The sequence below is a fragment of the Cryptomeria japonica genome, chromosome 3 (genome assembly GCF_030272615.1).
Source record: "Cryptomeria japonica chromosome 3, Sugi_1.0, whole genome shotgun sequence".
Lineage (NCBI taxonomy): Eukaryota > Viridiplantae > Streptophyta > Pinopsida > Cupressales > Cupressaceae > Cryptomeria > Cryptomeria japonica.
In genome coordinates, this window is record NC_081407.1 from 557,896,823 (window position 1) to 557,921,961 (window position 25,139).

At 35.7% G+C, this 25,139-nt stretch overlaps 1 protein-coding gene across 1 annotated transcript in view; it reads right to left on the minus strand.

The window, feature by feature from the left end:
• Positions 1–25,139, minus strand: part of LOC131029903 (nudix hydrolase 10) — a 172,139-nt gene that overhangs the window by 45,331 nt on the left and 101,669 nt on the right. The window contains exon 4 of the mRNA XM_057960574.2: positions 445–510. Within this exon, the coding sequence (XP_057816557.1) occupies positions 445–510 (66 nt within the window). The remainder of the gene's footprint in view (positions 1–444; positions 511–25,139) is intronic.

The following is a 25,139-nucleotide window of genomic DNA, read 5'->3' on the forward strand; positions in this document are numbered from 1 at the left end:
GGGTAGTTATTAAGATACCGTTGTAAGTGGCTGCTAACAGTTGTAGTCTGATTAGTAACCATCAAACACTTTAAATAATATTCTCATAGTCAAGGAAGGCAGTCTAATTTGTGCATGGTCCTACATATTTTACTTGATTGTATCAAAGACTACCATGGAATAAAGCAATTATTGTTATTTGTCTGCAATCAATTTCTGTGCACAAAAGAACAAAAATATTAAGTTGTTGATTAATATAAATTATATTGAGTGGTTGTGAACTATAGCAATTAGGGAAACGCTTGATGTCTGGTCCAACAACCCAAGGTTTTCACTATAAAAATTTATTCAACCTTATCACTTTCTTACCACTTTGCATAAACCAAGATATTCTAATAGAATAAAACTTAAAAAAAATATGCATCATCAATCAGGAGTTTTTTAAAAAAATATACAAACTCTCACCTCAATTGCAGCAGGAACAAGTTTGGCATGTGTGATTGGAACTTTTATCCATACTCCCTTTTTCCCCTGTAACCCACAGAATTATCAATAAAAGGAAAAGAAAAGAAATTCCACTGATGCACGTTGTATCTATTACATTTTACATAGCAAGTGACCATACTGAATGGATTCTAGAAAAAAATGGAGAACACTGGAACTAAAAAATGCAGATTGCAGATGGAACGTTTTGGGGGAAATCAAACATAAGCAATGTAAGATCATCTTCACAATCTTATTGGTCATGTTGAAGGAAGGTTAATTTAGCTTTCAATCTGTAATTAACTTGGATTTAGTCTAGACATTATTGACCAATCAAAATTAACAATAATTTCAAGTTAAAACAAATTTTGATGTTTCCCTCCTGAACTTGCCCATTTTCATACTAAATTAATAGAGGTTTGTCACGTCCTCGCCATGACACCAATACTCAGTAAGTTAAGAAACACCTATACAAAGAAAATTGTCTTATTTTAAGACTTCACAATTTTCTGCATTTCTAATCAGACCAAGACTAACAGTGAAGGAAGAAAGCAATCGCATTATTTATTAAGCATTAGTCTTAATCTCATGAATTTATTGAACAGCGGTCTTATTATTATTAAGTGGCAATCATCTTGCATAACAAGCAAATCACAGCTTTTATTACAGTTGTTAAGATTCAGTGCACTAAAACAACAATTCTATTAAGGGTCGATTAATAGATTCAAGACGACAATGATCAAATATAAAATCTGAGAAGCTGTGGCTTATTCTCCTGGCCTTAGCAATTACTTTTAACATTGTCTCGTCCTTCATGATTGTCTGGAAAAGCTAATCGGATCAGCATGTAAATCGTTAAAGAGACCTCAGTGCCAACATTGGTTAGAAAATCATCAACATAACAATTAGAGAAGATAACAATTGGTTATGAATAGATCAAATGTGAAGAGACACGTCCTTGCTGAGAGGACAACTACTTTCCAAGGGATACCTCCCTTCATTAAGTCGTCAACGTATATATGATAGAAGATCTAAGATAGAAAAGGAGGATAATATGAAAAAAGGATATCAGAAGTTGATGAATATAGCACAGTGCTCGCTAAAAAGGTCGAGTAGTAGCACTGGCAATCAAATCCACAACCATCGGTGCTTCCAAGTAGGGGACATTACACAGCCAAGGTATCGGGTAAGGAAATAAGGAAATACGTTAAAAACTGTTCTATATTTATTTACTGTTTAAAATACAGCATTCATCAATGTTATAATAGGGACTGTTCTCAGCCTAATACAAATGTTAATGATATAATATAAAGAAACTAATATAACATTCATTAACAATCATTTTTAAGTTTATATAAGACATAAGAATGTAAAAGTAATCTGGATGTATTTCTGATAACTTCATGATGAAACGATATAGAGGGTGATTAATATGAATCTAATATTGTTAATACAAGACAAAGCTGATATGTAATGTCCCAATTTTTGTGAGCATCAGAGTTCGAGGGATTAGCCTATTATTTTGACCCTCGTAGGCTAGTATGGTGGATTAGAGGGTCCAGTTTGGGAGTTTTAGAACTCTTTAGATGGCCATTGTCAATGTTTACCTCTCTAGGTTGTGGGCATATTTTGAGGCTAGGCTATTCAGAGGTTTGTGGTTCCGTTTTGAGGGATTTACTATTTATAGTAAGGCAGTTGGATGCACAATGGATACAATGGTTAACTCCCAGGTTCAGTCGGAATTGAGAAATAATGATTAATGATGGAGTTATAATGTTATAATTCTTATTAAAGTTATAATTTAATAATAATTAATTATTAAGTGCATATCATTGATAAATTAAGTGGACTTTATTTAAAAGAGAGATTTAAATGTTTTAAAAGTATACTTTATAATAAGTGATAAAGTGTTATTTAAAGGGGAGATATAACTGTTTAATAAAGTATACTTTATATTTTAATATTGTGCACCAAAAGGAGGGAAAAAAGAAATGAAATTAAAGTAAATTGAAGGAGATGAAGACAAATGCAAATTAAACATTATAAAAGGGGATTTGAATTTCATTTCATTCATTCTTGAATCATTCAACATTTGTCTTTTCTGGAGAAGCTTTGGCTTTGAAGAAGAAACCTAGGGTTTAAATGTAAACTCAATCTTGGAGAACGTAGCCTCTCTTCGATTGTCCAAGTACTGGTGGCTTTATTTAGAGGTCACGTTTGTGCTTTATTGGTGAAGAAGTTCAGAAAATTATAAGGGTTTCATTGAAGACCAGAATATTAAAGAGTTAATCATTTGCATATCAAAATTTGTGCCAGCTGCTACAGTGGAATGAACAGTGTCGCGCTACAGTACATTTGAGCTTTATTGGAGAAAATATCAATTGTTTCACAACGGGTTTTGAAGTTTATTCTTGGCAGATCACAAGTTTGAAGATAAATATTTATTGAATACATTTAATGCTTATTTGTGCCTACTTTTACATTGGCATGTGGGAGTCTTCTTCTGCTACATTATTCAGGTGTAAACATTAATAAGTATAGTAGATCGAATGGTTTATAAGTCATCTACTCTGCTGTTTCATTTCCAGAATTTTGGTAATCTTGTTATCTTCTAAATTCTGGGTATGCTTTGGTATTGCAAAGGCTTTAAAGAGATAATAAAAAGATTAAAGGTCGCATTTTAACTGTTTGACAAATTATCCATTGTTGTTGACGAAGATTTCAGTCTTGAATATGCATGCCAAGTGTTTGTAATAATGTCCCTTTGTTGTAGATGAATATTGTAGTCTTAGGATGCTTGGTAAATGCTTGTAGAATTGCCTTAGTGTTGTAGCTGCATATGCATCATCATTCTCAATCATATGCTTGCACTTCAAGTTCATTTAGTAGCTGCAATCTATTTCCGGTCATCTTAAATATATTTTCAAGCTATATCAGCATATCAAATCACATTCAAAAACCAAAAAAAAAAAACAAGCAAACAATCAGCATCAAGACCAGATTGTTGGCAAAGTGTTTGACAATATTCCTTGAGACTTAAATTGGCAGTTTGAGGTCAGAATTGGCAAGAGATATTACATGATAACATTAAAACACTATCAATACTAATAACATTCACTACATAAATGATAATATAACATAATACTGTTAAGGAATATAATATTGTTAAAACATTACCTAATACAGTTAACAATAATTCATTAATATTATAGCGAATGGAAATATTTATTATAACATTTCTAAACATGGTGAAGAGAAGTGTGAGAGTATTGTGAGAAGGGTACGGTGTATGGACACTCTTCTAGATACGCCACCTCAAAGTGGGACAAGATGAGCCCATAGAGGTCAAAGGAGTACAAAGGGTACGGTTTTTGGGTCTAGGAAGAGATGGTTTCAGGGGCACTCTCTGCAATCTCTCCCCTGTTCTCCACCATGGTTCACAAATGCAAGAAGGCCAATCGCAAAGGTATTAGGAGGATGATTTGATGAGAGGATAAGGTCGGGAGGCATATCACTAGGTAGGCCACCCCATATGGATGGCATGGGCCACATGGGGCCAAAAGGGATGGTATATCCACTTTTGGGGCTAGGATAGGGTCTTCAAGGACTCCCCATCAAGGTCACTCACTCCCACGATTTCCTGTATGGTTGAGTCTTCCTAGTTAAATAATCTATTATTAAGTAGGTAATTCAATTATTTTAGAGTTCCTAATGTTGATTGTTTACTTAATATAATATGATTATAATTATCTTCTAGCCTACGTGCAGAGATTTGATCTAGACAAGGTATTCTTTTAGCCTATTTTACTATTTGGAATTAAGATTTTGATAGCTTTAGGACATTTCTACTTTAGGCACATTACAATGAGGTTTTGTAAAGCAAAGTTTGGATTTGTTGACATTTTCTCATTAACACAATGTATCATGAAAATGAAAATGAATTCTCTACCATCTGGTTCCGATTATAGATACCAAACTATGCCAATAGAAATTTCAATTCAGCTTGAATAAACATATCTAAGAAAGAACGCCAAAATAATTCTCAACCTCTATAAGTCAAGGGAAGAATTTTACAATTAGAACATATTTAGGAATATGCAATCATATTACCAAACCAGGTGAAATTACTTGCACAATCAACCACAATTGAGGATTAAATTAATAGAGGTTAGTAAAAAGATTGAAATTCTAAATCTTAAAAAACTAATAATATTGTAATGGTGAATATTGCATATCAATGCCCTTTTCCCTCATGTTTCGGACTCTCTTTGATTAGAGTGCCATTAATGCAATAACGAGACTAGAAGTGATATTTTTGCATGGGCTTGGCTTATGACATCACCTTATCTAGACTCTCATTGTCACTGATTCTTGGAGATTGATCCCAATCCCTAAATCCCCAATTCACCATCTTGGATCAGATCCATGGGGGCAGACATGACTCAAGTTGTTTTGTAGTTGTGGATTTGAACATGAAATTTTTACATTTCAAATTCAAAAATAAGTGTAACACGCTCGCTCCCACTAGCCATTGTGAACAGATGCTAACACACTTGTGTTGATTTGTGCACTATATTATTGTATTCACTCATTTGAAATCATTGAAGAATGCTATGACATCTAGGACTTATCAAAATATCATTTACATTACGAGCATTATAGCAGCACTATCAAAGCATTAATAATTCTAAGAACATTATAGACCTGCTTGTTTTCTTCAATCGTTGCTACAAATCTATTGAATCAGTCATCCTAGGGGCTTGACCAAGGAGAACATGGACATCACAATCCAAAAGATTCCCCAAAGTGTTTTTTAATACTATGAATCCTCATTGAGATTTAGATATAATAAAATCAAGGAAAGCGAATTCCAAATATCAGATATTTGCTATTTCATTTTTGTAGGTATAGGTTTAAGTCCACATGCTAGTTATGCAAATTCTAAGATACTTGTTTGATCAAGTCCTAAAATTCCAGCATTGCAGCAAATCAGTTGGCAATTTCAGCATCATTTTCCCATCTCCAGAATCCAACTAGATATTGCATTTAGACTTATTTATTTTCTTCAATTAATTCAACATTTATTATTTCCAATCCAGATTCATTTATTTAGGCTGATTGTTTGTTTAAATACTTTATTTATTTAACCTAGATATTTATGTAAAAAGTTTATAATTGAATAGTGATGGCTCTTGGTTAAGCCTAAAAAAATGTTATTTTCAAATAAGGCTTGAGTTGAAAATTCATATCCAACACTTTATTATTACGACCATCTTTTATAAATAAACCAAGACATTGATTTTTTTGTTCCTAACCATTCTATTTTTTCTAATCTTGAAACAAGAGGACTCTGGTTTTCATACTTATCACCATACAAATTAGTTATTTTTTTCTTTTTGTCCCTTTGAAATGAAAACACTCAATTTAGCACAACCTTGCATTTGGTTTGCCTTATTATCTCCATCCTTATGTAATTACATTCCTAGGTGAAGAGGGGAACCAAATGAACATACACATCAAGGTGCTGAATAAGTTTTCTATAATGTCCCCAATGCAATATTTTATGCAACTTTTTGATCTTTATGAGATAAATTGAAACCAAACAGCCAATGGTCAATAGATCATCAATTCCAAACCCTAGTTTGTAGATAAAATCAGAATTTGCAAAATTGAAAACCCTAGGTAGATGACAATCTCATTGAAAAACCCTCAAGAGAATTTATTTGTTTATATTTTCCCAAAAGCTGATCAGAAATTTACAAGCCAGAAATGAATTTTAATAAATAAATAAAAATCACTCACAAACAAGGCTAGCCACTATATGGCCTACCATATGGAATTTACTAAGGTTTATCCTACTATTTGACTGCTCCCAAGATGGCAATAATGACTTGAAATGCTGATTATGACTGAAAATGCTGATGTTACTGCTGACTCTTATCACCAATCACAAAAACAAACCCTAGAATGGAATGGCAGCCAAGTAGGATGGTAGAGTAAGTTGGTAACTCATAAACATTCACTGATTAAGGTCCAATCTGCTTTGGAAATACCTATAACATTCAAATGATTCTGAATTGTCCATCTTGCAAAGGTGGTGCCTCACTTAAATGACTGTTTTCTTATCAATGATGGCTGAAAAAGTACAAAATCTGCAGTTGGATAACTGAATTTCTGCCCTAAATGACTGATTTCTTCCTTCCAAGGATGCAGCTATGACAATTAAAATAACTCAGAGCTGTCCTAGTTGATGTTGAAAATTCACCAAAATTCTGGAAATCTAATAACATTCAATCATGCTTTGACAACCAAAGATGACATCTACTTGCATAAACACGATAGGGTCATTGTAGCAAATTGAAAATGTCTTCGAAAATCCTTGCAAAACAGCACAATTTTAATCCCTAGATGGAATTTGTTTTGTACCCTTCATAGGCATAACTCATAAGTGATTGGCAGAGACCCTTAAAATTCTTGTAGGTTGATTGGGATATGATAAGGGAATAATTAATTAATTTAATTAAATTGTCTAAATAGAGTCATTTTCTGAACAATTTATATTTATAGCTAATTATTTAATTAAATTGGATATTTTAATTTAAAAAGGGACTTATTTTGGGGGCTCAAAATGTAAAGTTAAATTAAAAAATCACTGCTAGAGGGAAATGAAAAGTTTTGGATTTTATTATTTCAAAATCAAAGAAGTGTATATAAGGGAGATGTGAGAAGAGAAAACTCATTCTATGCATTTTATCAAACCCTAGCTTATTGGAGAGATTGAACTTAGTTCATTATTTGGCCAAAGGCAATCAGTTTTGTGGACGAAAACTCACCTAGCTGATCAAGTGAATTCATCCAAGATTACCATTGTGCTTAATTGATTAGACGAATTAAAGGAGATTTGTTTAATATGATTTTAGAGAAAAAAATATTCAAGAATTTTATATTTTTTATTGCTGCTGTAGTACCCGCTATAGTACTGTTGTGACGTCTTCACACATCGCCCCATTGCAAATGGGGACCCCCACTTTTTCGCTTTTAGAGTAGGTGTTTTGCCTAATTTCCTAGATTTTGCCTTTGCTGATGGGAGGGTGTAGGATCAAACGTGTTTACAATGTCAAATTGTTAAGTGTGATTCCATATTTTGTTCCAGTTTGAGGTTGCAACAAGTTATAAATTTGAGCATAAATATGCCTAAGTGAGTCTAAGTCGGAGATATTTTTTGTGCCTAAGTGTTAAGAGGTCCTTCAAGAGTTACTTTTTTGCTCCTAGGAAGTTATTCAAGTCAAATGTACACTTTATCTTGATGAAATCCTTATTCTCTCTCGCTCAAGTTTTGATGAATTTGGCCAAGTCCCAATGCGTTTTGATGAAATTTGAAGTGTCCAGGTGTTTTTGAGTGGTTAAATCATTAAATTGTCGATGAAAATTAATGTTTTAAGGGTCTAAACGTTAAAAATCCTAATGGGAGGTGCTTATCCCCCCACATTTCCGATGACCCTTAACTTTCCCCCACTCAAAATCCTAATGGGAAGTGAATTTCCCCCAAAATTCTGATGGACCCTGTTTTTCCCCATTGATTATCCTGATGGAGGGCAATTTTCCACCAAGAGGGCAAAATTTTGACTAAGTATGGGAAATTATCCTGATGACCCATGTTTTTCCCCTAGAATATAGATGAATTTGATGCGGATGAAATTTCTTATCCAGATAAAGCTCAATTCCCCCCTAGGACATTTTATGATCAAGTTTGATGGATTTTTATGCAGATGATGGTCTTGATGAATGGCGATTTTCCCCAAATGACGCTTTTGACAAGTTATGATGATTTTTGATCAAGAATTTTATTCCAAAGAGGGTCGTTTTTCCCCCAAGAGGCAATTTGGGTGACTTGTGATGAATTTTCATCTGGATTTTTATCCAAACATGGGGCATTTTCCCCAATTGGCCCAAAATTGATGAAAGTGAATTAAATTTAATGCAAGTGGGCTTGAATTTAATTTTTTTTGTGTTGACAAAAGATTATTTAATAATCAAAAACAATTATTTCATGATTTGCAATGACTATTAATGATTAAATATTTTTTCAAAGGCAAATCGATTTTTCCCAAGCAAGTTTAAGAGGCAAAGTTTTATCCCACATTGCTTGTGTGGTGAAGTGTTGGAGTGAAAACAAGTTTAAGTATGCCTGCCCAGCATTAAAATATTATTCCCAATGGCAGATTGAAGACATTTTAGTGGCTGCCTGGAAGTTTCCCAGCTAAGTGATTTTGATTAAGTGTCATTTTGTTACACCCCATTTTGATATTACTATTTACTTTTACTTATTTTGGTTAAAATAATGTAAGCACATGAATATGCTTTGAATATATTTGGAAATTGGATGAATGAATGTGAAATCATTCTTATATTTTGAATATTTAAAGATGGAATATCTGACGTTTTAATAATAGTTGACTACTATTGTAATTTGTTAAGTTGGATGCAGGAAATGAACGATCCTCCAGAGGGGAGGAAGAGTATCACTCAGGAGAGGAATTTGGTTCGGTAATCTTAATATATGTGCCTTATTGAGCTATCACACACTCACAACCTAGTTGGCCAAGTTGAGTTGGATTAGTTGGGTAGAGGTATGATGCCTTTTGTCGAGTTGGTTATGATTAAGGGAAGTGTCGATATGTCTTGGTTTGTATATCCTTGTTTGAAATGTTGGATCAAATCTCTATAATAGATTTTAGTCTTTATACTTTCATATCTATCTATCGATATATTAATCGATGAATGTATATATATATATATATATATATATGTATCGATTGAATAGTAGATTATATATGTCTACGATATATGTATATATATATATATATACTTATACATAATTATATATATTTATATAATGTTTAATTGTATTAATTAATACCTTATTTGCTTGACATATAAATATTAATCTATGTATATATATAATATAATATATATATAAATATATTAATATATATATATGTATATTTAATCAGGTTGCATTTTATTATGTTTGACCAAGTCCAAGGGGCGCATTTACCTTAGCGCAACCCTTGTAGTATGCATTGACCTTGTCAATAGGGAAACACTTATGGTAAGCGTTGTGTATTTATAAGTCCACCTTTAAGATAGGGCCAGCATCTATGTATAAGCCGCCACCCTTGCTAGCACGTGGGCGAGTATGGGGGGGGGGGGGGGGCGCCCACCAAGGAAGGTGGCGCACCCTACTCCAAAGGTGGAGGGCGGTGATACTTAAAACCTACCCCCTAAAGTTAATGCCTCCTTTTGGGTAATACGTGGGGAAGTTAGTGCTGAGCGCTTAGCCTTGAAAAGCACTAGGTAATTATTGTTGCCATGTGCACCCCATTATAATGGGAGTGTATGCTTAGAACTTTACCACCCTACGTGGGGAGTATTCCATGCATGGCGCAGACCAAGTCAAGGGAAGCAAGCGCTATGCTAGGTGCTAATACTTTATCGACCCCCATTCCACTTTTTCAAGAATGCATTTAAGGGTTCGATAACATTGAACCACCTCATATTTAATAGGAATGTAGGTATTGACCTAATTAATAGGAAACATTATTTTCTCATAGGAAATTATGAGTTAGTAATATAGTAATACTTTAGTGGACATGCTAAATATAAGGGAAGACCTAGTCATTAGGCATATGATAATTAGAGATAGAGTTCTATTTGCATTTGGCAGTTGGAGTTAGTGATAGAGTTCTAATTATATAAGTGTTGAGATTACTTAGTCATCATAATTTGACTTAGTAAATAGATGAGACGTAGTATCATTTTTATGGACTGTTATGTGTCGACCATGGAGCTAGAGTGTAGCCACATATTCTTAGTGGTGGCAATAAGTAAGAGAGATGTGGCAAATTAGAGAGCTTAATTATAGCCTCAAATCTCTCATACTTTTGTATAAATAGATGAGCTCATTTCGAGAATTGTATTCCATTCCATTCCATCCCATCTCATTTGTCTCATTGCTTAGAGATCATACCATCTCTTGCATTTTGCTCTCATTCCATCTCAGTTATCCATCTCCATAATATTTTCCATTGCTTATCGTTCTTTGTTTCGAAGTTCTTCGTTGAGAGAAGAAGATAGTTCAAGAGTTGTTAGGAAGTGGGCTAGTTGCTATTGGGGAAAGCTTGGGAATGTCTGCATTAGTGGATACGTTGTGAAGCTAGCGTCAATGAAGAAAGGAAGCGGTAATTCATGGTAGTGTTGTGACCATTTCACACATCGCCCCATTGCAAATGGGGACCCTTGCTTTTTTGCTTTTTAGGGTTTGTTTTCTAGGTCTTTTAGGGTTTTGTTAGTTAGCCTTTGCATTCTGAGTGTCGCCAAAGGGATCGCTTGGATAGTAGGTTCTGCTTGAGTTAGGTCAATTTGGCTAAGTCTGAAAGTCCTGATCCTGGAAATTGGCTAAGTCTGGAATGTCCTGATCCTGAAATTTGACTAAGTCTGGAAACTGAAAAACCTCAAAAAACTAGATTTTGCAATATAGCTCCTGGAGGTTTGAAACCACTCTCAAACATCCTGAAAGTATATATGGAATATAACTTAAAGTATAAGAAAGAAGAAACATAGAAGAAAAATGTTATATTCCATAAAATTATCCTATCGGAGAGTTCAAAAAGTCAAATTTCGCTCCTGACCCTTGCTGAGGATCCAGAGCGAATTTCGCTCCTGTCCCTCCCAAGAGGTCCAAAGCGAAACTCGCTCCCGACCCTTCCTGAGGGTCCAAGGCGAAAATCAATCTAGGACTCATTCCTTGCCTTATTTGACCAAATTTTGATTTGCAAAGCATTTTGTTTGGACTTTGGGATTGATTGAAAACCTTGAAGAAAATGATGAATTTTTTTCCAAGATTAGAAATTTCGCTCCTGACCCTCACTGGAGGTCCAGAGCGAAATTCATTGTAGACATCATATGCCAACTCGCTTGAATTTGAAACCTTGTTCCTGGCCTTGAAAATGATCTTACCTCGCCCTGTGAAGTAGTTTGAAACTAAAAGATTGAGCAGTTTAGCCTAGATTGTGAAATTCGCTCCTGACCCTTGCTAAGGGTCCAGAGCGAAAATTTTATTTGAGCCTATTTGTCACTAATTTTGGCTAACTTGTTTTGTGCAGGGTCTCCCGGAGAGAAGATTAGACATCACTTGATGCAAATTGAAGGTTGGAAGCCATTAAAGATGATGAATTTTGGGCAACAAATCAAAATCGCTCCTGACCCTCATTGAAGGTCCAGAGCGATTTTCTTTATATGTACCATCTTGTGACCTTTTGGGACATGAGAATTTATTCATAGCATGAAACAAGATAATATCTTCCTTAGCCAAGAAATTTCGAGATGAAAGGTGGAACGATTTGATCATGATGGCAAAAGGCGATCCTATCCCTCACTGAAGGTCCGGAGCTAGATTCTAAAAATGCAATTTTCTGAAAAGGACAAAACGAGTTTTGTGGTTTAAATGAATGGAAGAAGGTGTGTTTTGCCCGTTGAAGATAATTTGGAGGGCTAGCAAAGGACGGATGAACTTGAATTTGCAAAATCGCTCCTGTCCCTCACTGAAGGACCATGGCGATTTTTGCAAAATCAATAACTTCCCTCTAAGATTAAGCTAAGGCAAGGTTGTGCAAGGATGGAAACGGTTTTCTAAAGCATGGTGAACAAAGACTTGACTTTTAAACTTGATGATCCTAGGTTGAAATACAAAAATCGCCCCTGTCCTTCACTGGAGGCCCAGGGCGAAAATCTTTAGAACACCTATTTTGCCTTGCGGAAGCAAGTTGAGCATGCATGGAACAAGTGAAAGAGATCCTTACTTACCCCACAACGAGAATTGACAAATAAAAGGTGAAGGATTAAGAGCAAAAGTGAAAAGGCGCTCCTGTCCCTCTCCAAGGGTCCAGGGTGAAAAAGGTCCTAATGCACTTCCCTCCTAGAGATCAAGTGAAATTAAACTTAAAACTCCAATTAAGAATGCCATTTTAATGCCTAGATAAAGTCTTGGACAGGAAAATGAGGAATGCAAGGCCTAAATTGAAAGTTCGCTCCTGACCCTTGCCAAGGGTCCAGGGCGAAGTTGGTAGCATTTTTTATTTTCACCATATTTGAGCGATGATATCCTCCAAATTGCATTAGATGCCAAATTGCTAAATTCGAAATATTTGGAAAATTTAAATTAAATTGGCATTTAATAAAAGACACATTGGCATTTAGTAAATTAATTTTGAGCCTCAAAAAATCGAATTTTTATTATAAAGGCATTTAAAATTAATTTTTGTGAAATCAAAATTAAAAAATGGAGCGCTTGAGGGCTTATTTTTATTTATTTTATCAAGTCGGCCTCTCCTTTTTGCAATTTTATTTATTTTTTAGGCCTATTTTGCCAAGTCGGCCTAGGGGGAGCAAAATGGTGAGCACCCTATATAATAGGGGTGTTTTGATCAAGTTTAATCAATCATTCACTCATTACTTCAAGTACGAATTTGGAGAGCAAGAGGAAGGTGCAAAATCTGGTCTATTTGGAGCGAATTTATCTCAAGTGTTGGAGGCTAGAGGGAGGTGGAGTTGATTCTTGTGAAGGCTAAAGGAGGCGCATTTTGCTCAAGGGAGAACTTTGATCTACATTTTGCCTAGCGAATTCACCTATTTTTGCATCATTTCTTAGAATTAGTACTCAAGTGGAGGTATGGCGTAATCACCTTAACACCATTGTTGAAGATTTGAATTTTGCGCTTTGTTTTGAAAATTCTAAGTTTGATGTAGTTAATTAGGAAATGATAACTCAAGATTTATCATGAAGTTTCCTAATTAATATCTTTTATCTTCCTAATTTCTACACTTCAAGATATAATACTAATTGTGAAATGTTGTGTAGGCATTAAATGGAGATCCGGAGTTGGAAAATCAAGCCAGATCAAGGACGACCTCCTCCAGCCTAGCATCGACAAGGACGACCTTCTTCGATCCAGCATCATCAGGATAAGGGCGACCTCTTCCAGTCCAGTATTCCAAGGCGAGGTACGTCATCATCCTGCAAATCAAGGACACAAGAAGTCAGAGCAAAGGGTTCGTTGAAGAAGCAGATAGTTCCAGAAGAATTAATTAAGGCTAACTTCTCAACGTTACCAAATTGAGTATCAACCAAGTGTCAAATGAGGTGGCATCCCAGTCATCACTCCTCTAGTCGGATTGATCCACCTCAACAATGTCTAGATTCAATGTACCTAACTCATGAGAGGTGGCATAAACTTCTATGTACCTACCCCAGCTATCTATTGGTCGAATTTTCCAGAGAAGACATGTGTCCTAAAGATATAATTTTATCATTGGTCAAGCATTAAATGTTATGTAATGGTTGTAACAAACCCTAATTAGGGTTTTCATTATTGAATCTTGGCCATTGATCTCAAATTGATCTCAGCCATCGAATTGTATTATGGGCACTATATAAGCCCCGACTCTTCATTTTGTAAAGGCAGTAAGTTAGAGAGTTAGAAAGGAGTTAGTGAATAGAGAGTAGTTAGAAGGTGATTAGAATAGCAATTAGAGTAGAGTAGAGAGAGAAGGCAAAGATTGTTGCCAAGATGTTGTTGTAAGAGACTTGTAAAACTTCATTGAAGAAATGGTGAAATTTATGGGTCGATTCGACAATTTGCATGGTCTTTATACTTCTCATATTTGATTTCATGTTATTAGATGAGTGGAAGAAATGTGTTTGATTGATGGTGAAATTCGTATATCCATACTACTAGCAGTTTGTTGATTGCAGACTTGCCTTGCGTAGTCAACTGGAATCATTCAGCTTAAGCTTAACTTCAATTGTCGCTTCTTCATTGATATGCATCAACCTGATGGTGTCTATGCCTGCAGTGATGATTTGAACATCATAAAACTTTCCTTCGAAGATCACACTAACCTTGTGGAGATGGTCCTGGGATGTCAAAATAAGACTTAGTTAGAATTTCATCAAAGCTCAATCATTGCTCCTACATTCCTTAGTATTAGGATTAGATTCTTTCCTCACCCTCATCTTTTTTCCTTTTTTTCAAATCTAAGGCAGTAAAATCCTGTGTTCCAGCAATATTCAAAGCAAATCAGAAGTTCAGTCATCAAGTGTAAGTCCCCTTGTGATTCCAGCAAATCACATCATACCACAGAGAGCTTATCCACACGTAGAGACCCTACAGCAAAGAACCTTGAAGTCACCCTGATTGATCCTTTTCGCGATATCTTCAGCATTCAGAGGCTTTACTCAAGAGAGGATAAGGTACCCTTGGGTATTTTATTCTGTGTTTGATAGTGTACAAAAAACACGTCAACAGGTAGCTATAAAACAGGCATGAGTATTCTACCTCTTTTTATATTCATATGCTATATATAGATTACGTTGTTGCATAGGCTCAATTGAAGCTATGATAGGAATTTTGTTACTTGGTGTAAATGTATTCTTGAGTGATGGAAATTTGTAATCTTTTGATTAGATTCATGTATGTGATTAATTATGCTTTATTAAAGCAATGATTGAGATACTTATAGGATATACATTCTGGAGTTGAAAGAAACTCGATAATCCTTATGGTTAGATTTGCATTATGTATGTAATAGCTAAGATAGAGCTAATTTACGATATGTATATATAGTACACAGGAGTGATTGATTTGGTTAATCCATGGATGGGAATAAACCTAGATAGTCATACTATTATTTGACCTTATGAGAAAGTTATGAGAATAGATAAATGGTCAGCTTACCATAATTATGCTATGCTATGATGTGAAAGTTGAATATAGGAAGGAATGAGTTGGTAATCTAGGGTTAGGTTAACTAGGGTTGGGAATAACCTAATGTTTCCTATTGGTACCCATGGGATAAATATGGGATAGCTAAATGGTTAGTTTACCAAATATAGCAATGAAGTGGGTGGACATACGACTCTTGCTCGAAAGACTGGGTGTGAATTCTTAGGCCTAAGTAGTGTAGGTTGCCACTGTCTACACTGTCGGATCATTGTGATCCAGGTTTACATACTAGGCAGGGAACGTCATACATGTAGGTTGTAGCCTATGTATCGTAGCTCTAGTTATGTAGGACACAACACTATGCTTAGAAGGCTATATTATATTGTGAGGTTACCAAACCAAACTCTTCGTCGAAGGGTCGGGCCGCTCCAGTTAGAAGAGGCACGGGGGACTGTTAAAGTCTTGGTTGGGTGGAAAAGCGCTTGAGTGATGCTCTTCCTCATGCAGTTGGCAGCCGATATTTGAGGATGTATGCCAAGAAGGACATCTAGACTACTATGCTTTACTTATGTACTCTTTAAGCTCAGTTGAAGCTTTATTTGTATTCAAATATTCCTAAAGCAAATGGAAGTTTGAAAAGGATAATGTAAATGAATATATATTTTTATGAATATGACATTGTATATGTTTCATGACGAATAAAAGTGAAAAGTGATTTATTTCAGTTATGTATCTTGAATTGAAAAGGAAAAGAAAATTTTATTATTGGTATTTTGGCAATGTATTTCTTTTTACTTGTGGGTTAAAACTTGGTAAAATGAAAGGGTAGAACAAAGGAGATGTTACACATTTTGACACCATTTTCTGAGTTGGAGTTATTATTGGTATTTTGGCAATGTATTTCTTTTTACTTGTGGGTTAAAACTTGGTAAAATGAAAGGGTAGAACAAAGGGGATGTTACACATTTTGACACCATTGATGCCAAGGGGCTGCCATTGCACTTAAATCTGAGTTATACTGCATGGCTAGGCGCTATTGTGGGTGATTCTAATCACCATTGTTGCTGATCTTTGACTGGAATGTGCATTCTCAGACCTGATTTTTCACTTCACACTTGGGTGATATTGTTTGGAAGTCATTTTAGAGTGGTTTGGAGGCATTTTCTGAGTACACCATTGCTGGTGTGAAGTTTGAAACTCCATTCTCAGGTTGTCTTCAGACTTATTCTTCATTTCTAGCCACCTCTACACTTGGGAAATTTCACTTGTGCATCATCCTTATGAGTTTTTAGGGCATTTGGTGGAGCCTCCATTACTGATCTAAGTCTGAAACTTCACTTTCAGATTTGTCTTCAGATTTAGATATTCATTACCAGCCCTTTGTTTGTGGCCACATTTGGCAATCTTCACTTTGGGAAGGTAAGATCCATCAAATACAAGTGTTTCAATGACTGCGACAAGTTTAAATGACTAATTTATTGAAGTTGTAGGTTGTCTTCAAACATTGGGCAGCCATTGTTGGACCTTGGAAGGGTGTCTTCAGACTTTAAGAACTAAAAATCAGACTTTTCCACACCCTTTTCCAAGCATTTTCAAAATTGTGGTATACTTCCTGGCACTAATTTTGATATTTTTTCTAAGTACACCAGGTTGTCTTCAAACTGAAACTTCATTCCCAGCCACAAAGTTGTGCCCAAATGTGACCATTTCTGAGTTTTGAGGGGCAAAATAATTCAAGTGCAAGCATGTGACATGGCTGTGACCACCCCCAGCCACTGATTTCGATGATTTTTGGAGTGTCTTCAGACTTTTTGGAGCCACTTTCAGACATTGGAGGGCATATTCAAACTTTGTCCTCAGAAAATCAGACTTTTATTACAACTTTGATATCAAAAAATAGTCACTTTGAGTGTTTTCGGACCTCCAAGTGATATTTTCAGACCTAGACATTCATTTATGGGCTCCAAATACTTGATTTTCTGAGTTTACAGGGGTGTCTTCAGAATTATTTATTGCAATCAGACTTATCCTAAGTCTGAAAATCAGGTTTTCTTGAGGACAATTTTCCGGATTTCCATCCAAACCTTCATATTTTCCAGAATCGGTGTTACAATTTTCTAATTGGAATTATTCGGACAAATGTTGAGAACAAAGTCCCTGTGAGGTTCTAATTTCCACTCCATCAAATGGTGATCAAATCAACACAAGATTTTCAAGGACAATGGGTCCAAATGAGGATTGGATTTCCACTTGATGACAGAATTACAAAGGAAGGGATAAATCAATTCAAATGAAGATCAATAACAAAGTTATCCAGATAGGCATCAAATTCCCACCAAGTGAAAGAATGAACAAGGATAATGTGGATGTTTTGAGGACTGATTCATCCATATGTGGTAGAAATGAGACTCGGACTCGGCGCGGACTCGGCAAGGCTGATCCGACTCGGGACTCCGCAAAAAATTGACAGGACTTGGCAAAAACTCGGCAAAACTCGGCAAAAAAACCAATTTCTAGTGATTTTTGCCTAGAGCGAGTCCTAGAGAGTCACGAGTCCCTGAGACTCGGCTAGGGTCACTCGGCGAGTCCTGGCGAGTCCTAGAACTATGGATGGATTTCCCACCAAGGTTGAGATTAAGTTTACCATACTGGTGTTTGATTCAATGTTTCTTTGTTTTGCAGGACTGTTACGACGAAGGGAAGCATGATGATCAAGGCTTGAAGAGGATGCAAATTGCAAGGGAACTCAAATAATGCAAATAAGGAAGATCAACACTTCAAGGATTGGAAGAGGATTTCAGGACAAGGATTTCCAAAGGCAAAGATGCGGACTAGATCAATCATGAAGAAGACTTCACCTTGATGATGAACAAATGAAGGAAAGCAAGTTCAAGGCATGAGCACAAAGGATCTCACATTAAGAAATCCAGAACTACATCAAGAAATTTCAGTATCAATGTGCACAAAGGAAGGAAATAGTCCAAGGAATTCCTTAACATAAGGATGGAATGCAAAGTATCATAAGGAATTCCAAATGTCATGAAGAATGTTCAAAACAAATTGATTAAGTCTATGAGGCAAGCTGAGGTGGCATCCCAGTCACCATTCATTCAATCAAAGGGTACCAAGTCAACATTCATTCAAGGAGGGAATAGGTGACACATGACGCTACATCAAATATTATTTTTCTTACCTACCCTCATCTCTTATTGGCCAATGTAATGGAGGTTGTAACAATATCCTAATTAGGGTTTTATCTTGTAATCTTGGTTGTTGATCTTGAATCAATCTGAGCCATTCATTTCTTTTGAGGCTCTATATAAACCCCATTGAGTCTCATTTGTAAGAGAGAGATTTTTGAGAATTGTCAGTATATGCTGCAGATTTGAATACAAATCATTGTTCGAATTGACGGTGATTTTATTTAAGTGTTGTATGCATTTGTGGTTCTCATTGCCTCCAAATTAGATTAGAATTTACTTTCAAGTATTTTAGATTGAATGAAGGAATTTGTTGAATGCATTTGTGTGGAATCCATCTAATCCATACCACTAGCCTCTTGCTGATTGTAAGTGTGCCTTGTGTGGTCAACTGAAATAATATGCGCACTTAACTTCAATTGTTATACGTCCATTGTTATGCATTAACTTGTATGGTATCAATGTTTGATGGCAATGATTTGAAAATCTTTGAAATATACCTTAGATGATTGCACTAAGCTTGTGTCAAATTGTTCGACTTGATGGTGAGAACATTCCTAGTAGGATTCCATTGAATCATTCAACCCTTTCTTGCATTCCTAGGAGTAGATTAGACTCTCTAAACCCATTCCTTTTGATCTTTCTTTGTTAGATGAGTTAATCCTACGTTCCATCAAGTTCCAATAGTATTCGAGCATTCATGTACAATGTAAGTCCCCTTGTGATTCCAGCATTATCACATCAAACCACTGAACTTATCCACAAGTCAAGACCTGACATTTCGTAACCTTGGAGTTGTCTCATTTGATCACAAAGCATAGAGACTTTGTTCAAGAGAGGATAAGATACCTTGGTATTTTATTTTGTATTCGTATGTGCATAAAAAACACATCAACAAGTACCCACTAGCATAGTTGGAAAAATCAGTGAGTAATTTCCCCTTTTTTACCTTGCTAAGTTATCTGGTAAAACTCGTTAGTCAAACTCACCACATTTCTTGTGAGTACATGCTATTTTTTGACAATTATTCATCAAAAACTTGGCAAGATTGACAAAAAACCTTGCCAAACATTTCAAAAGAAAAACACAAAAAAAAACAAAGAAAAAAAGAAAAGAAAAAAGTCAAAAAAGTCAGAATCTTGCCCTATAAATGCATGACTGCCCCTCACACTTCCAGAGAAAATATTTTTCACAAAAATATGCCAAATACACAATTTATCCCTTAAGTGATAACACAACAAAAATGGTTTGTGACATGAAGTTTTGTGTGGTTTCAAAGGTCTTAATTTGGGTTTGGTAGTGGGGACGTTGCTCCCAAACCCTCAAAAGGGGCACTGCCTTTTGAGACCACTGGGGGGAACGCTGCCCCTCAATTCCATTGGGGTCTTCACTCCTAGACCCACACTAATTATTGGGACCTCTTATCATATAAGAAATTTGATTACAATGATGGGATTTGGGAGTGGAGACCAAAATTGATAGCTTAGACAATATTTTTATCACTATCATAATATCATTGATCAATATCATACTATCAGTATCAAAGATTCAAATTTCATTATTATTATAAAATACAACATAACCTTTAGCTTTGCACAAGAAAGACAACAAATCAGAGGAGATCATGGATTTGGTTGAATCAAAGCCACAAACACATCCTTCAATGTCAAGTGAGGAGGTACAATGAAGTGCAAAGATTAGAACCATAGTTACAAGCCTCGGACTCGCCTCAGACTTGGCAAGCTGATTTTTGACTCGGACTCGCACTTGGCGCCCAAACTCGGCAAATTGAAAAACCCAAGAAATTCAAAGATTTTTAACAATTTTAAACTTCTTTCATGCATTTTTTAATAAATAAACATTAAAGACACAATAATCTCATCAAATAGAAGCACATACACAAGTTTACATTGATCACATAAGTATAAATGCAAATTTTTGGCTTGCATTGAAGGAAATAAGCTAAACTAAATAACACATTAGAAATATAGATAGTGTCAAATGTCTACAAAATTCATGGAATATGAAATCCATGTCATCAAAAGTTCAAAACATATATCAAGTTCAACATAAAATCTAGAGCCTAGAAGTCTAAGGCTCAAAGGAGCCAATATCAGTCGACCCTGCAATTGTCCTACGTGTGTGCCTAAGATAGGTCCTGGAACGTTCTATAGCCATGATCTTTGCCTGTGTCTGAGGCCTAGGCTCACACTCAGTGACATCCATATCCTCATCCACATCATCCTCAAGGTCCTCCAATGGGTTTCCTCGCGCTCTAGCCTCCTCCTCTACCATCACCACTAATGTCAATTTATTTTTTTTTAACTTATTATTTTCTGCCTACGTGGCAGAGTTTGACCCACGAGACTCGGTGAGTCTGCCGAGTTTGACAGACTCGGCGAGTCTGCCAAAACTCGGCCAAACTCAACTGAGTCCGAGTCTAGAGACCATGGGCCTCGGCAAGGGCAACCCGCCTCTGGACTCTGCGAGTCTTGCCAAGACTCGCAGAGTCTTGTAACTTTGATTAGAACCTCTCCCCAAGTTTTCACTAGACTAGGGAAGTGAGATGTAAATTCTTTTTATGCACTTTATGAATTATGATGATGTTTTTCAAAGGCAATCATCATAAATTCAAAATAGTCGCCAGCTAACTATTGTATCAGCCTTCACGATTTTTCATGATGATGCCATTTTGTACTCAATTTACATTCAAATGAATCAAATTTAATAGAAAACACTTTTGTACTCATCTATGAACATATTAGATATATTGTCATTATATTTTGCAAAAAAATGCGTTCTTAATAAATTTAAGCAATTTTTAAGTTTCCAAGTTTTTGTTGAGTCTTTGCCAAGTCACAAAATTTGTGTCTATCAAGTTTTTGCTGAGTCTAAGTCTTCCAGCTATGCCCACTACTATATCGCTGTAGTGCTGCTATAGTATCCACTACATTACTTGTTTCAATGGGGAATCAACATCTTTCCAACTGTATAATCACCCTTGAAAGGCACTATTTGTGAGTTTGGTGAATTTCTAATGTGAATATTAGCATTTGAGAAATGTATGGTGTTGTAATAAAAGATGCATAAAATATTAGCTGTCTCCTGCATGGTTTTTAAATGTGTAACATATTATTTGCTGCAACTATTGTATCTTGACATTAAATAGCAGAGAGGGGTTGTGTTGGCCAATTGTTTGTGAGATTGTCAATGGAAGGTTGATGCATGACAATTATTTGTTAATATTTCCACGCATTGTTCAATGCTTGCAAATGTTTGTGAATATGTCCATGATAATAAAAGATAGTTTGTATAACCTAACCAAAATTTTCAACCATAAATTCACAATTTACTATGTAGACATTTCGTCAAACAATTTGCAACAGGCTGATCTGAGATAGACTTTTTTTTCAACTTGCTTTTGTAAAAATATATTTAAATAATCATCATTGCATCAATTTTCAAATCATAGCAACTCATTTCATACCAAAATCAATGTATAAAATTGTCGGCACAGAATTAATTTATCTTTGCATAATGTTGTTGTGAAATGACATACAGAGAAATTTTTCTTATACAGCAGAAATATCATTAACAAAAATTCAACATTGACAAGTCAAGTGCTGACCTAGACTTGGAATAGTCAACACTCCAATCAGCAACCTTTTTACACTAGTATGGCACCTCATATTTAATGTATGACAACATTATGTATAGTGGCTGCTCCCTTTAAGAAGGTTGCATTGACCATAAAGAAACTCCAAAAGGCTGCGATTAGTATATTTTAAGGCTTTAAAGCCTCCTCTTCAACCATTCGACTCCTTTGTGGAGAGTCCTTAAAGTCTACAACACCTTTCTTAGTGAGATTAAAGAGGAATGGGTATGGCAGGGCAAAGTCCCAGCAACTTTTTAAAATATTAAATAGTAAATTTAACTCCTCCATAGCACACAAATCACAATAGCTTTTGATTGATTATCCATTGGCACACACAAACTTTATAATTTATGCCATTTCACCACTTGCACACACCACAATAACAAAATTATTAAATTTGTTATTACAGTCCTCCCTCCTAAAAATTACTTGTCCTCAAGCGATTGTAGATTTGAGTGTTGAAGAATCTGCTCTCCTTCCCAACTGGCATCTTCTACAAGAAATTCCTTCCATCTAATCAAATACTCCTGAATATTCCTATTCCTAAGCCTGTTCTCCTTGCATCAATTATCTCTTTTGGAATATAAACAAATTTGCCCTCCTCATCCAATCGTGGTAGCTTTGTTTGCCCTCCTCATCCAATTGTGGTAGCTTTGCAAATGGTGTAATGTATTGTCCTAGTGCCCTTTTTCAAGAAAGATACATGGAAGATATTGTGTATCTTATTGTTCTCTAGTAGCTTCAACTCATAGGCAACTTCTCCAATCCTCTATGATATTCTGTAAGGACCATATAATATAGGTTTTGATTATTTTGCATCAATCCTCTTGATTGAGGACTGCCTATAAGGTTGCGATCGTAAATACACCATATGCCCAACCTCAAATGTCCTCTCTAACTTGTACTTGTCTACATATACCTTTTGTTAGTTCTAAGCATGTTAGATATTCTCTTTTAGAGATTTCATAATATTCTAATGTTCCTATCCTGTATATCCAATCTTTGGCCTGAGGGGCTTTGTTATCCACAATAACCAAGTCTACAAAGGAGGTGACATCATACCCATACAAAGCTTTGAAAGGTATCAAGCCTATGCTCATGTAGTAAGTGGTGCTATAGAAATACTCACATAGATGCAACCATTTGACCCAGCCTTCTAATGACCAACCACATAATTCCTTAGATAGCCTTCCACCCACTAGTTTACTATTTCTATCTGGCCATCTATCTACAAGTGATAACTTGTTCTTAAAGTCAACTTTGTGCATGCCAATTTGAAGAGCTCCTGCCAACACACACTGAGAAATCTGCTATCTCGATCATTGACTATGTTCCTACTTGGTGTGAAATGAGATGTTCACATAGTCTAATTATGTGATCTAGGAACAAACCCATTCACAAAAAAATTAAATTAAAGGGAATAAGACTCAATAGGCTCAGCCTCAAACATATGGGAAAGGGCTAAGCACCAATTAGATCTCCACTCTCCTTGTTTTAGTTGAATTGAATTGATAATAAAAAGGGTATGAATTAGGGCTAATGATGCAAAATTGACAATGATTAGTATAAACAGACAGTTTCAGAATAGATATGTAGACATCAAGCACAGATCTGGAAATGGGAAGTAGAGAGGAACGTGTGCCTGAAATTTGAGCTCAGAAAGGCAGGTCAATGTTGTTAGGTGACCTTGACCCAAAAATGCCAAATGGAGATATAACAAACAATTTTAGAATCAAGATGTCATTTTGAGTATTTCCATGAAGTTTCATCAAAAAAGTGTCGGTCACTATTGCTAGGTGACCTTGACCCAGGCTTTTCACTTCTTCAAAATCAGATTTTGTGCATCCCACTTGGCACTTTTTGGGTCTTTTTTCTCTCCAAAATTTGTCACCTACACACGTAACAGGGGGGGAAATGTTGTTAAGTTGATAGGGATTTGACCTAGAATTAACCCTTGAATGAAATAGATAAAATGAAAGGAAGCTCTAAAGTAGAATGTTGAATATTATACCTCAAGCTTGTTGTTGTTGATGATGATGCAATGCTCTTTGAACAAGACCCAAAAATATTGATGCAATAACATGACATGGAAAGGCATAAAAGAATCAATCATGAAAAGACACTTGCATGAAGATTTCTGCAACTTGTTGCTCCATAACGCTCAAATCTGAAGAATATTTGCTCTAGAAGGATACGGTGGGATGAAAACGATATCTCCTTAATCTTGTTTTGTTATGTTATGATCTCTATTATGAAAATGAGTTAGAAAGATGCTCTTATTTAGGGTTCCCAAAGTATTTCAAAAATTAGGCCGACCTCCAACGATCATATTAAAATATAGAGATCGAGAATCAATTGGCGGGAACCTGTACACCAACATAGTTAAAAATGGGCCCGTTCTGGAGAAGGGAGCCTAACGCCCTTCTCCACCCAGAAAGGGGTGAAACAAGGGTGGCTCATGTGCATTCAGGATCATGAGAGAGACCCAGATCACCATATGATTATATGACATCAATTTTGCATGAAAAGCCAAAAATAGGCTTCAAAAGGAGCTAGGTGAAGACACACAAAGGCAAGGGCACAAAAAGGAGTGTAAAATTGTAAGGGGTTACAATTTACAACACTACAGTTTCTAGGCAACCCATGAAGTTTGAACACCTCTCTAAAGAAAAATTTGTCACTTGCGATGTTTTATATTTGAAGGAAATAACAATGAAGTGTTTGTACTTAATCAACCTATCCACCACAACATAAGTGGGATCTTTCCCTACACCCTAGGAAGCCATGTGGTGAAATCCATCGATACACTCTCCCACTATGATATTGCTATCAAGGTTCAACTGTGTAGTTTTTGACTCAAACTCATTGAACCATGTTTCATGAGTGGTGGTTCACAAGAACCCATCTCTCATGAGAATGAATGGTCCACTTAGCACTCATTGCATCTAGGTGATGCTCACAAGGGTGAAGCATTGGGACTTCCCAGGAGGTCACCCATCCCTGTACTACTCCAACTCAAGCACGCTTAACCACGGAGTT